Genomic DNA, 14,312 nt, shown 5'->3' with positions numbered 1-14,312 from the left:
TTAAAAATGTCACAATATAGGGTAAGCAGGTTAAATATATTTATATTCTGACAGTCAACTGCTGTGGATAGTTATCAAAGTAGTCGAAATGTTAAATTCGAATACTCTATTTTCTTGGCTTTACGCCAAATAAAAACAATTCTTTCAATAAAATACAATGTTGTATTGTACTTTAATATTATTTTAATTCAACCAAAATCACTTTTATCCCATGACATATAATAAGGTTCAAAAGGATGGCGCAGATGATTTGTTGGCATCTTACAATTATCAAACAACCCAAGAATGTTATGCGAATGATTGTTTTCCTACAAAGGGATCCGGATGAGAGCATCAACTCGAATTAAGACTTTTTTTGTTATAAAAAGATTTTAATAAGTACAACAAACATCATTGTAATCACATAATCAACACATAAACAAGATGGCAATTATAATCCACCACTATTAAAACATTAATGGAATATTTCAAACAAAATAATTCTCGTAACACGTCATTAGGTTATTTAAACATAAGCAATTAAAAAATAACATAGTATCGTATCTTACTTAACATTAAAAGACACATTAAAAAAATAGGAATGAGACAAATGTCATTAGATGACTAATATAAAAGTAAATATAATAAGTCGACGTCCAGAATTGCGACTGGGAATTAGAACTTGTAGTTGAATTTAATCTGCATCACATACTTGGCTTTGACTTGAGCCACGTCGTACACGATGAACCTGGTTTTGGTGCTAAGGAAACTATACCAACAACATATAATAATATAGCACAAAAATATAACTAATACAAGAACGTAATATACACATTTTTCGAACCAGTAAAAAAAATAACAAAATCACTTTATCTTTTTTTTAATTTTGCGAGTCGTCGCGCAGAATGCAATTCAGGTAGACCGAGAAACAGATTACAGTTGGAACAAATAGCCTGCTTCATATAAACATTCTGTGTGACCACTTTATGCAAACTTACTGGCCAGTTGGATTTGGCCTTTTTTATTAATAAATGAAAAAAGTATGTTAATTGTATAAAAGGATACTCGTTATAGAGCAGCGTGCCGTCGGCTTCTGCAGGCACGGGCGGGCCGAGCGGGACGAGCGTGCCGTCGGGCAGTGTGCGCGCGCGCGCCGGGTCGGGCTGCGTGCGCCCCACGCCCCACGTCGAGTGCTTGCCGCTCGGCAGCTTCGTTACGTACTCTGCCTGGTAACACTTCTTCCTGCAATGCACATTCTTTACTATAATAAACATTTATAAACCACTAGCTTTCGCCAGCGAGTCCGCCCGGAATTAAAAGTAAATTTGATTCATAGTCTCTGTGGTCTTCCGGACTGTGTTCTACATCTATGCCAAATTTCATCAAGATCCATTGAACCGTTCTCCAGATACTTTTATCATCCATATATTCGCATTTAGAATATTAGTAAGATGTCCACAATTTTTACCACCATAAAGTTAAAAAAGAAGAAATGGAAAGAATTTTTCTATGTAAATATATGTTCATAATATGTATTTGTAGATGTACAGTTACTACTTACATATCACCGAGTGCGACTTCACAAAGCATAATGATACCATGAGGATTGGCCTTGTTGGTGCAGCAGTAGTTCGCGGACTTGGACACCATGTCTGCGAAGTAAATACCTTTGCCGAACATATAGCCCGTCACAGGCGCCTCGGGCGGAGCTATGCGAAGACCTGCAGACATAAATAATATTAGCATTTTATAATAGAAAACAGTGAGATCTAAAATCATGGATTAAAAATCGTATTAAACTTGTACTTGTTGAAATAAACTTAGTGATTTTTTATTTATGAAATATATAACTAACCCTGTGATAGAATTCCGGCGAAGTTAGTGACACGAGAGCCGTGCCACAGAAGTCGTCGGTTGTGAAGCTTCTTGAATGGCTTAAAGCGTTTCTCTTCACCATCGCGAATCACTTTGAATACCTTGAAATAAATTAAATTTCTATATAACATCAAGCCGTTCAAATTTAAAATATTCGTGGCTGCTAACCAAACTGTACAATATTTTAAAAATATACCTCAACATATAAAAAATATATAAATGACTAATAACTTACAGATTCGATTTCCAAAGTGTATGAGGTATGTGTATCTGCATGTGTATTCCTCATGTACTCCAAAATAAGTTCATACTCAGGTGAGTTGACTTCCAGTGGAGAGATCTCTGTCTTCAATTTTATGTAGTGTGTTTCTATTGGACTTACTGATTTGTCATCATCATCCTCTGAAAAAAAATGTCATAAAATTATTAAAAATGGCAACATTAAACCACACAGTTGCCACTCCCGCATGGGTCTAAAACATAACAATATTGAGATGATATTGTATAAAATCCTTGTGGACTGTTAATGATAGAAAATGCACACAATTTTCTAAAATAAAATAAAAATCTTTGTTTATGAATTATATTCGAATTTAGAAATTAAATATATTACATACATACCACTCTTAAGTAAATTGTAAGCGATTTCAATTTCAAGTAGATTATCCAACATCTCGGTTTTAGACTTAATAGCTTCGGAGTTGTTTAACAATGGCGGATTGTCAGTACCGAAGCTGTGAGGCACTAATGTATAGAACCTGTAACAAAATAATTCTTTACACCAAAGGCCTGACATGCATTAAACAAAATGTGTATAACCATGAAAATCCACTGACACTTGTAAAAAGTCATATTGTTGTCTCTGTTTTTCAAAAAGAATGAAAGAGATGGCAATATGTTTGTGTATTGAACAGTGAAAACCTATAGTGAGATAAAAAGGTATGAGTTATATTTACCTGTTGGTTGCGTCCACGATTTTATTTTCATTAGCTTTACCCTCATTGAGATATTTCAGCAGCTCTGATAATACATTATATCCAGCTTTGACTTGCTTCTTGGATAGTTTTCCTAATGGCATTTTGTCTGTATCAAGCTGAAGAAAAAAAAAATAGTAAAGCAGGTACATTTCATATTGCCCTTGTAACTTTTGCGTTTATTAATTTTAAAACAATGTTTCTCTATATGATCAGTGTAACTTACTTCAAATTCCATGAGAGTCTGTTTCATTATGTTGATATCAAATATGTGCATGATAAGTTTTTGCACAGGGACGGGCAACTTGCATTTTACAGTATCCACTTCAAGCGCAGCTGAAGTTTGCTCATCGCCATAGTCCATGTCGATGGGGAAGTATGCACCAGGCATCTGTACATGGAAATATGGATTATACAAATTTCATGAGACTTTAGTCTTTAAAATAACATGAAAATTGATATTTACATACTTTTATAAAATGATCTCTCGCATCCCACGGGTTTTGAGTTCTTTCCATGTAGAGTCCTTCAAATTTGTTAATAGCATCTAAGAGTGATGAACAATTTTCCACCTTGTTCCCACCAATGGGTGTACCAATTCTACCCCATGATCTGAATAGCCAATACCTGAAATCAAATATGAAAAATATAGTCCAAGATTTATAAAACATTTAAAGTCTACAAAGAAACCATTTTATTGTTTAATTTTCCCCATATGCTCAACAAGTATTGAAGTTCTTATATCATCTAAGAAGATAAAAGCACATTTAGTTGTTAAAAGGATTCTAAGGGAGGATTGATTAGTACTAGAAATCTATGCAGACTTTATTTGTTATAGTTTTCCCAAGTAAATCCAATGTTGGTGAATTAAAAAATACATACTTTTTCTTATTATCAGCTTCAAGGATTTGTAATTTGTAATATGAATTCTTCTGTTCAACAACGTCAGTCTTGCTGAGTACAACGGTGTACTTAGTGCCAGTTCTGTCTTTGAACACATGGGCTTCGTCTTCCAAGCCAGAGTCGGGGTCAACAGCGGTACCACCTGAAATAATTTTTAAATGATGTGTTTGTAAATAATTTGGCCAGTTAGATTGCTGTGAGTTTTGCAAGTTAATAACTTAATATGTAGACATTTTTATTGATTATGTTATTAACCAGGTTTGGTTATATGTTGGTCAGTCTGTGCTTGTGTCTAAAGATGATCCAATAAATACTGGGGAAGTAAATAGAATTGTATTGTGGATAAAACATGTCTCACATCTGTCAAAAAATAATAAAAGAGAAAAAAGACAAAGAGAAAGTTGATTCCTAAGTACCTTTGACCTTCAGTTTGGTGATTCCAGATTTAGACTTAACATATTGACTGCCTGATTTTTGTATTGACTTTCCATCAAGTACATCTTGCGGTATACGCTTACTTGGCTGTTTTAATATAAAAGTACGAATAATTAAAAAAAAAAGAAAAAAAAACACCACTGCAAATTCACAAGATTCTTTTACATATTATTGTTTACGAGAATTTTACTGTAAAAAGAAATAATATAACAAAAATAGCATTTTTACGAGCAAGGTTTTAATAGGAGGAAAAAACTTACGTCGGTTCCCCAATCGGCAATATTATTCTCTCTTATAAGTCGCAGAGTGTCTGCTATTGTACCTTCTTTAGGGTCAATCAAATCAAGGAATGTTTCTTCAACTACCTGTAAATAATAAAACGAAGTAATACACTGGTAGAAACCCTATTTTATTGCTTTTAAATTGAATAAAATCATAAGAATCATAATATGAATAAATACAGTTGAACCTGGATTAGCGAGTATCCAAGGCATCGTGATATCTCTAACCCGGGTTTCTCGCTAATGGAAGTCGTCCGTTGGGATCAGACTTTAGAGGTTTGACTGTAATTCTGTTTTTGTAGTATTAGTATATTATACCAACAGACATGGATATGGTTGTTCTACATACTTATATAGGAAAATATTAAAGCATTCAAAGAGGATGTCCTCAGATATTTTACCTCAATATCTTTTTCGCGTAGTTCCTCCATTTTTGCTGACATTTTCTTTACTTCATTTTTAGAGGATACAGCAGCCGCTGTGGTGTCTGTTATCTTAGACACAACGAGACCTCCAAGCTTCAATATACGGTTCTTGACTTCTTCTTTAGATGATTTGAATTTACCCAACAGGAAAAATTGAAGATTTTTCAAAGGAGCAATTGGTTTTGGTTTCGACTCGCTGCGGAAATTATAAAAATATGAATTTATTTAAGCTATACATATTTTAAATAGTTATAGCAGCGTAGTAACAGATACATGTACAGACACAAGATAAGATAAAAGTATAGATATAAAAATGTTAAGATATAAAGTTATTAAAGAGTAACACTAACTCCATTGGCTCTTCCTTTTTAACTATTGTAGGAGGAGGGGGAGGTTCACTTTCAAATAAACGTGTTGTCACTTTAGGCTTGTATTTTGCGAAAGCGGAATGTTTTTTGTACTCTGATGGTACCACCATTTTCTTTTTCTTTGGATCCTTTGATTTGTACATGCATTTCGTCCACTCATTCATGTTTCCTGAAAAAATATCAAAACCAATTTACTAAATCAAGTCAGTTTTTATGTTATTTTGAACAATTATACATAGTTTTCAGTATATAATAATTACCTGTACATTTGTAGTAGAAAGTGTCGAGAACTAACTGGCCCTGCTTACATTCAGGGCATGGCTCAGGTACACCAAACGCCATGCAGTCAGCTAAATGGTTCAGGCACTGGAAGTGTACATTAATTTTGTCCAAAAAATGTATACCATACTACTTTATAAATACAGACAAATCCAATTGTAATGATATTAATCATTCAGTTGCAAATCACAATATTCTTTGCAACCAACATAGCATGGTTTAAAAGGCCAGGCATATATCAATCAGCAAAGAATCACGATTTATGGTTACCCAATATCTTATTGAATTGTTTTTACTTTATCAACATTCATTTATACCTCATCTCGGCCTGTGAGTACATCTTGATCATTAGCTTGAAGGAGTTCATGCAGTTCATTTTTAGTAAACTGACTCAATGCATCCTTTGACTTGTCATACAGCTTGCTCTGTTTCGTAAGCTGCTTCTTAAGCTCAGCTTCTGCTTTCACATCCTCTTCTTCTTTGGGTTCTTTTTTTATCTTCTTTATTGGCACTTCCTCACCTTCAGAACTCCTTTAATAGAACATGAATATTATAGTTAAACATTATATTTGAGTTTAATAGTTATTTTTTAATTTTTATAACAGATATAATAAAGTATATTAATTTATATGGCAGGCTTCAATCTACAGGTTCTTAGTCAAATGATAAAAATTGATTTATTTATATTTTCTAAATGTTTAAATTTATGAATAAAATTACACACCTGATTTCTTGTTTAACAATATCTTGATCCTCTTTTTCGAGTGATTTAAAACCAGGCAGTTCTTCTCCACCACCAAGAAAATGTAATTCAACCTTTTTTTCAGCAAAACATTTAACATGGTGCCACAATGGATGATCTCCATATTTTGGATCATAATCAATTTTGGCAACTCTGATTTCATCCTAAAAATCAACATTAATTTTTGTAAATTATCAGCTGACATTGTCATCTCATAAACAAATATTTTTTTGTCCAAAAATTGGATATCTTTGTTTATCCCAACACTTTTTACTATAAGAATTTCTCACATTTACAAAAAAAAAACATAACAAGAAATAACAAAATTTGAAAGATCTCACCTTACATATTTTAATTTCACAGTGTCTACAAGTGGCTCTACTTGATTTGGAATATTCTACAGTATATGGCATGGCTCCATTTTTTTTGTTTTTACCTCTTTTAGTACCCTTGTCTTCACCTAAAATGTATATTTTAACCAATGAAGAATAGTTAATTTTAAAACAATTTAACTTGAATTTACTTTTACTTCCAGGATGAATACAAATAACAAATATGTATCTCTTCAAATTAAATTCAATTTAAAGATAAAGAGATATTCCAAGTGTTACTGTTCCTCTCAGTTAATCAAAAATAAATGACTGAGAAGTTTTATTATTAGCTAGCTGTCGCCCGCGACTGTCCGCCATAATTTAAAAAAAAACTAATTTTTCTCACCTTTTAAACCTTCCCCAGACCTCCACAAACATTTCAAGACCAAAATAAGATAAATTCGTTCAGCCATTCACAAGTTTTAGCGAGACTAACATACAGCAATTGATTTTTATATATATCGAAGATTACCAAGACAAAGAGACTAGCATTTCTTGGTTTGATTCTAATTTTAGTGACTAAAATAGCTTACTATGTCTTTTGATGAAACAATAAGACAATTTAAACAAACAAAAGAGATACCACTAATCTTCTTCTTGATTTTCTCTTGATCTTCATGTTTGATTTTGTTAAAGTTTGCAATCTCACTTATTGCTGTAGGGGGTTTCTTTGAAAACAAACAGTCCAAATGATGCCAATTAGGTTGTTTCCCATCAAAAAATGGTGACTGGAAATAAGGAAACTGCATTGCATGACTATAGTTAAAAGGCCTTAAATATAGTTTATTATATTATGTCACATTAAATGTTCTTATAACTAAATTTATTAAGTCCAAATAATAATAATGAACGTCTATACTTGAAGTTTGAAAGTTAAACCAAAGAATTTCATTATTACATGTAGATAAAGTACCATGACCAAAACGGCCATAGCTGGAATTTAACAAGACTCTATACTTATTTACATGTAAGAATTAGTTAAAGAAATGTTGTGTATTAGCATTAATATTACATTGATAGTATATTATACTCATAGTATACTAACCTGCACCATCAAAGCAATTCGTAAAGTTCCCTGATCAATAGCATTCTTGCAGACTTTGCACGATGCTCTAGAAGTTTTTGCGTATTCAACACTATACGGCAAATCTGTCATTTTGTTTTTATTTTTATCTACGTCGTATCAATATAGCATAATCAATGAATAACCGTGATATCCTACAACATACACAATGCAATTTAATACACAACCATAACACTGAAGAATACGGAAAAAATGGAGGAAGACAAAGATTATGTTTTTAATACTCAATACTGTGCTATACGAATATAAAAGACGTAACGCGTATATATAATGCGAAAACCGACAGCGGCGGTTATATTTTAGATATTCAAACAAAGATACTATGAATTAATGATGGTACTAATTGTCCTACCGCTACTTTGCTTTGTCGACTTGAAGCTATAATTTGAGTAATGTACCCGAAAATAGGTACTCAATAAAAATGTTTTCGTAAATTTCAAACTTTTCACTTTTCCAACAATCTTTTAATCATTTTATATCTCGCTCGTTTCGCCGCATATAAGGTGACATTGACAATTGATTTTTTTATGACCTGGTAACCATTATTTTTTATATACTCTTTGCTGGTAACATAGACCGTTAGGTCATATCTTATTTGGAAATATTCTTTGGAGAAGAGTGTAATTCAAAGAGTATGATAAGTTATAAAGTTATATTTAAGTTTACTACCATATTTTATATACTCTTTGTTTACTATCATAAGGATTCACGAAAAGTGATAAGGCCTTTTAAAAATATGTCGTCACCCCTGAACTCGGGTAGTTTCCAAGCCTTCAGTGGGGACCTACAGTAAGCTGATGATAATGAATATGCCTAACAAGTAAATGCTCAAATGGCAATTAGTGTCACTTATTTTTTTAAAGCTCTCTGACCACAGTCTTTGACTGATACCTACCTGAAATGTCAATGTCATTGAGTTTTTTATAATAATAATCAAATAATAATTCGTCTGATTATCTGTTTATTTATCTTAGAGTTTGCATAAAATGAGCAATAGAAAGGAGAATATCAAAAAATCTTTAGGCGTTAGAAGATTTCTTTGGAGTTCGGGTAAGAAATTACATGATAAATTTTTGTTTTACTTATCATAAAAGTCTTAAAAATTGCAAACTGGTCGAGTTAAAAATTCCTAAAATATATTTAATCCGGGTTAATATTTAATACCAAGTAGTTTCGATTTCTGCTGTTTTTTTAAATCTAGCAGTACATAGGATCTAGTAAGGGCACAATTTCGAATCACGTACGGAACTACGCACTACTAATCTAAATTCGCTTAATTTTTCCATTATGTATAATAATTATTAAACAGAATATAAAATCACCACTAAGTAAGACAATACCAGCTAACTTTTGTATGTCGTTATTCATTTTTACCTATACCATAATTTTCTTATTCATTCAATATATTTCAATTTATAAGAAAGAAACTTTTTATTTTTAGATGATGATGATAGCGATTCTCAAACAGAAAGTTCTGGTTTTCATAGACCAAATACTGATCCTAACCTACATGCAGAAATTGCAAACGCAAATAATGAAGATTTAGGTAAATATGTATTATATGTTTGTATGTAAAACATAGATTTTCTACTTGTAATTACTAGCTCAGTAGAATGATTATACCAGATACTGTATTCAAACATACATTGTTATGTGGTTGACCTGTTTAAATGTTTAAAACTGATCTACTTTCTAAATAGATGTTGAGTTACATTTGTTATAATGTTTTGTATTTAAACTAAATATTGAACTTCATTTTAGGAGTGGCCAATTCACCATGTACGCTGAGTCAAAGAGCGGCCACAAAATTAGAGAGGGCGCAGTTCTTTAAGATGCTAAACAGCCCTGTCAGAGCACCTCCACGTGGATCTGTATTGTAAGTATTCAATATTATTTAACTTTTTTTTTTCATTTTTTGAGATTTGTAAAAGGAGTATTCACAGAATTTTCAACTGTCCGTCAAACTGACTATTCTATGCAATAACTATAAAACAATGAAATCCAATGTATCAAAATTTTTTGGACACATAGGACACTTTATCAAATAAAGTAAGGAGAATTAGATTGTTTTTCTTTTGTTGTCTTAAAAGAAAATGTTTCTTAAGTTTGAAGTCCTGTTTCAAAACCAGCATGACTATGAATAATACACAACATTTTTTATAACAGTAGCCAAATGCAGTCAATTCCACTTCTATTAGAAGAAGCCTACTTATTGGGGTTGGAAATTAAATGACTATTGTTTTAGAGAATGTTATTACGATCGGCCATCTGAAATTTATGATGAATGCAGTCCTAGGAATTGTAAAGAAGTTGACTTGCGGAAGATCCTCTCCATCCAGAAAGTGAAGCGTAGTATGAGCTCTCGTAATGGTAAGTAATATCTATGAAACTATGTCACTGTGGTTTTTGACTACCGTGTCTCTTGTTATGACACATTTTGTTAACCTCCTTTTTTAATTTGAAAAGTAGATAACAAAATGTGTCGTCATTTGCAATACATTCTTAGGGTATTTGGTATATGTAAGGTTGTTTTTTTCAGCAGATAGAAGCGTACCCTCGACATCAAATGTCCTGGCTAATATTGAAGGAGCAGGCAGGTCCGAGGCACCAAGGGTACTTGTGCCCACACTTTCTGCGTCAAACAGTATGTTTATTTGTTTATGTTACTTGCTTATTACTTTGATACAGAATCTATACAATTAATAAAATTGGCGTGTTTGTATATAATACCGAAAAAATTCATATTTCGTGAACCACTATGTATTTGCGTTGCGCATAATCAAAATAAAAAACCAAATTTAAAAATAATTATTCCGTGTATGTGTATGTCTACAAGGACACATTTGTTCCGGGTAGTATTCTAAAATGACTGGCCTACTTTTGACAGGACTTTGATGGATGGTGGCTGATGCCTGCAGGCATATTATAGGCATTTTTTTTTAAATTATTCCTCGTTGACGTAGGCCGACCGCTTGGAACTTAAAAAGTATTGAACTTATACAAAGCTAACATGTTAACTGAAAAATCTATCGTATGTTTTATTTTTTTTTATTTACATTTATTATTAAGTTGCGAGGGACTATTTCTACATATATTATGTCATGACATTACTAGTATGAACAGAGTTTGCTTGTACACAGTAATACCGGCGATGCTGGAGCGCGCCCGCATGCTGGAGGAACCCCAGCCGTCCACCAGCTCGCAGTCCACACCACCGATGACACAAAGGAGACTGTTCTCTATGGTTGCAGATCAATCTGATAATGGTACTTATAATTTATTTTTTATCACAAGCGCCACTAAACTAGATGACAAGTACATAGATAATTTTAAATTGTATACGGATTTTGTAATCGGTGAGTCTACAGACTATGTTACATATTCCAAAGAAATCAATAAAAAAACATATTGAAATCAGAATTATTTTTTTAAGATGTCGAGCCGCAAGAAATGGACACATCGATGAATGCTGAAAATGACACTGATAATGTGGAGACGGAAAATGTCGATGGTAAGTTGTTAAACATACTGACAATAATATTAATACGACAATTTGTATTCTATTCATTACTTTGCGCTTGCAGAAGACAATGTTTTGGGGTCGCAAATGAAGCAGGAGAGGAGGGAGGCGAGAGAGGTGTGGGAGGGGGAGGGGGAAGGAGAAGGAGAGGCAGAAGGAGAGCCGGAGGTGGAGGCAGAGGTGGAGGAGGAGATCGACGTGGGTGATGAGGAGCGTCCGCAGCCGCCCCCTAGCGCCAACAACGAAACACAAGCTGCCCCGGTCAATGTATGTATTGTCACACTAAAATGAATACAGATACAGTTTACTATTGCCTTTAAAATATTTTATAACTAACCACAAATATTGACAGCCGATCCAGCGCTCGGTGCAGACGCAGGTCGCAGAGAATACGCCGGCACGGAAAAGAAGAAGGGAGAGTAAGAAAATTCTATCAAGTTTTTATAGAGATAATATTTACCATATTCAATAAAAACATTTTTTATTACAGGCCAAGAAGGTAACTACATAACGTACACAGTACAGGAGTTCAATCAGGTTAGTATTTACATTTTCTATTTCCACTGTTCTATGAGATTCGGATGATTTGAAGTGTTAGAATAAATTTTAATTTTTAAAACTTTATTCCAATAACCACAAGATTTAATTTTTTTATATACGTTTAAAATTCGTGCAAGTAATCCTTTGATATTGGAAGACGTTGGAAAGAGATTTAGGCTTCTGTGTCGCACAAAGCCTTACAAGTACCGTGTGGAGACAAAGCTCCAGAAATGTGATATGTGCATACCCCTGTGTGTCGGAGGCGTGAGTATTGTCGTTGTGTGCAAGTGCCTGCTGCGGCTGTTGGAGTGCCCGGTGTGCCTGGAGTGGATGGAGCCGCCGATGTCGCAGTGCCGGCGCGGCCACCTCGTCTGCAGCCGCTGCCGCGCGCGTCTCACCGCCTGCCCAGTCTGCCGCATCTCATTCTCCTCCGTCAGGAACCGCGCCATGGAAGGGGTACGTATTGCGTAACTCAGCATCGCTTAGTTAACAAAACCAATTTTATCAGCTGTTAAAAGTTTTTTTACTACTTAAAATCAGTTGAATACTTTGGATTTATTTGAAAAAAAAACAGACTTTTTAAATGTTGGTACTGCTAAAAATAAAAAATTTGCAATCGCTTTTCTTTAGTCTTTTCATATTTTTAGTGATGACTTTCGTTTGAATAAACTGTATCGTTTTAATATCTGGATTTGTTGACGTATCTATCGATGGTTAGTTATGATTGTGTTTACTGGTGATGTGTGGTGCAGGTGGCGGAGCTGCTGCACTACCCGTGTCGGCACGGATGCGGGCGCGGACCGCGACTGCGCAGGCGCGAGGCGCACGAGGCCAACTGCGCCGCGCGCCGCTATGCCTGCTTCGCCCCGGACTGCGCAGACCGCCCGCTGCTGCCGCTCAAGGATCTCTACACGCATATGCGGGTATGATACACAACTGCTGCTACATTACGATATTCCACGACTCCTTTTAAATAAAACTTTAGCGGATATTCTATGTTTTGTTCCTTCATATTTGATCGTCTTCCAAACATTAAACGTTTCAAGGTCATTATTGCACATCACCAAATTACTCGCAGTATTAACAGACATTGTACCAATATATTTGGAGTGAATCTGATGATAGTTATATTTGTTAAAAAGTAAACACTGTTTGTTGTAGTACAAGCACACTACAATGATGAAGATCGGCAAAAGGCAGCGTTTCTCGGTGAAGACGAACACCGAGACGCACGAGCTGTGGCTGGTGTGCGCGGACGGGGAGCTGTTCCAGCTGCGAGTGGACGTGGACACGCGCGGCTGCGGGCTGCTCGTGCACGTCACATACGTCGGCCCCAAGTGCAACGCCTCCAACTTCACATACCAGGCATGTACAATACGACATATCTCTTTAACGTCTATAATATGGTAACCCTAAACAGTCAGATTATGGTTTTCCTACTTGAATATCCATCGCCAAAGTAATTATTAAGTCTCATAGGTCGTTCGGTAAATGGTTCAACATGTTTGATTAAGCCATATACATATCAAATAGTTTGACAAGCATATACAGTTTGATAGAAAGCTCGATTATTTACAGCACATTTTATTCTATCAATTAATGTTACCATATGAAAACTTCCCATTTGTACTATTACCAATCCATTCTAGAAGTATCGAATTAGGAATATTGTGTTTTTTGTTGCAGGTAACGGTGGAGGGTCGTCACGAGCGAAAAATAGTGTACTGCAGGGAGACGCACAGCGACTTGGAGAACATGACGCTGGCCATCTCGCGCCAGGACTGCTTCTACCTCGGCCTCAAGCAGGCGCACAACTTCATACGCGTAGAGAACCACAACCACGTCGAGAAATACGTCGATTTCTGTGTTGAAGTTATTTGTCCTAATACTTCAGAAAATGAGGAATCTTCAACTTCTTAATAAAGTTACTTTTCTACTATAAACGAAATTAAAGCAAAAAACTATGATTCTTTGCCACTGACTTAGTATCATAAGTCGAAAATATAACCAACTAGGGCAAATTTCTATCGCATTTAAAAGCACAAGTCTGGTTTAAGATCACATCTGTAGCTAGAGCTGTTTTAATTTGAATTGTCCTTTGAGTTAAATTAAGTTCCTAAATTGTTCTAGTCTTTATAATTTCAAACATTGATGGAAATAAATAGCTTGTTTAGACTATTCCATTCATAAAAGGTTATTCATCTAACATTCACCTGTTAATATACATCTATCAATCCTTGTTACCATAGAGGTGTAAGCAGGGCTAGTTTGACGAAGCTGCCCGAAGAGACGTGTCGTAGATCTGTCTTAATCCATGTGATAAGATTTAATATTGAACATTCCTCAGTTTGGAGACTGAAGTAATGAATGATTTACCGTTGGTTTCTGAGATATAAATATCTATATAAAACATATTGTCATCCCTGTCACTACTGGCGAAACAGCGATATAAATATATGTTTAAATTGGTGATTTTGGTTTCAGAAACCCACGCTTAGTAATATAATCTCTAACTTAGTTTAAGATATTTGTTTTT

At 34.5% G+C, this 14,312-nt stretch overlaps 2 protein-coding genes across 4 annotated transcripts; one reads left to right on the top strand and one right to left on the bottom strand.

The window, feature by feature from the left end:
- Nucleotides 1-251: 251 nt before the first annotated feature.
- Parp1 (Poly-(ADP-ribose) polymerase) lies at nt 252-8,217 on the bottom strand. Its single transcript, XM_013322635.1, has 21 exons — nt 8,069-8,217; nt 7,678-7,850; nt 7,216-7,360; nt 6,603-6,721; nt 6,244-6,425; nt 5,837-6,050; nt 5,501-5,606; nt 5,223-5,409; nt 4,849-5,068; nt 4,427-4,531; nt 4,148-4,253; nt 3,711-3,873; nt 3,299-3,455; nt 3,055-3,219; nt 2,811-2,947; nt 2,476-2,612; nt 2,090-2,256; nt 1,835-1,955; nt 1,541-1,700; nt 1,045-1,221; nt 252-727 (listed from the first exon to the last, which is right to left on the bottom strand). The coding sequence occupies exons 2-21, from the start codon at nt 7,786-7,788 to the stop codon at nt 655-657; spliced, it is 2,952 nt and encodes a 983-aa protein (XP_013178089.1). The 5' UTR covers nt 7,789-7,850; nt 8,069-8,217; the 3' UTR covers nt 252-654.
- A 378-nt stretch (nt 8,218-8,595) lies between these two features.
- Nucleotides 8,596-14,306, top strand: LOC106125556 (uncharacterized). 3 transcript variants are annotated; one of them, XM_013322807.1, is made up of 14 exons: nt 8,596-8,766; nt 9,158-9,262; nt 9,478-9,592; nt 9,962-10,086; nt 10,259-10,360; nt 10,857-10,982; nt 11,150-11,227; nt 11,301-11,503; nt 11,589-11,655; nt 11,727-11,773; nt 12,065-12,232; nt 12,529-12,699; nt 12,938-13,141; nt 13,463-14,306. In XM_013322807.1, exons 1-14 carry the CDS (start codon nt 8,703-8,705, stop codon nt 13,694-13,696), a joined length of 1,809 nt encoding a protein of 602 aa, XP_013178261.1. In that variant the 5' UTR covers nt 8,596-8,702; the 3' UTR covers nt 13,697-14,306. The 3 variants fall into 3 exon arrangements, with proteins under 3 accessions (XP_013178261.1, XP_013178262.1, XP_013178260.1); XM_013322808.1 differs by having other exon boundaries at nt 8,597-8,766; nt 10,007-10,086; nt 10,256-10,360; XM_013322806.1 differs by having other exon boundaries at nt 8,597-8,766; nt 10,256-10,360.
- The last annotated feature ends 6 nt before the right edge of the window (nt 14,307-14,312 follow it).

The sequence above is a fragment of the Papilio xuthus genome, unplaced genomic scaffold, assembly GCF_000836235.2.
Source record: "Papilio xuthus unplaced genomic scaffold, Pxut_1.1 DF825928.1, whole genome shotgun sequence".
NCBI classification, from domain to species: Eukaryota; Metazoa; Arthropoda; class Insecta; order Lepidoptera; family Papilionidae; genus Papilio; species Papilio xuthus.
This window is presented reverse-complemented; position numbering and strand designations above follow the sequence as displayed.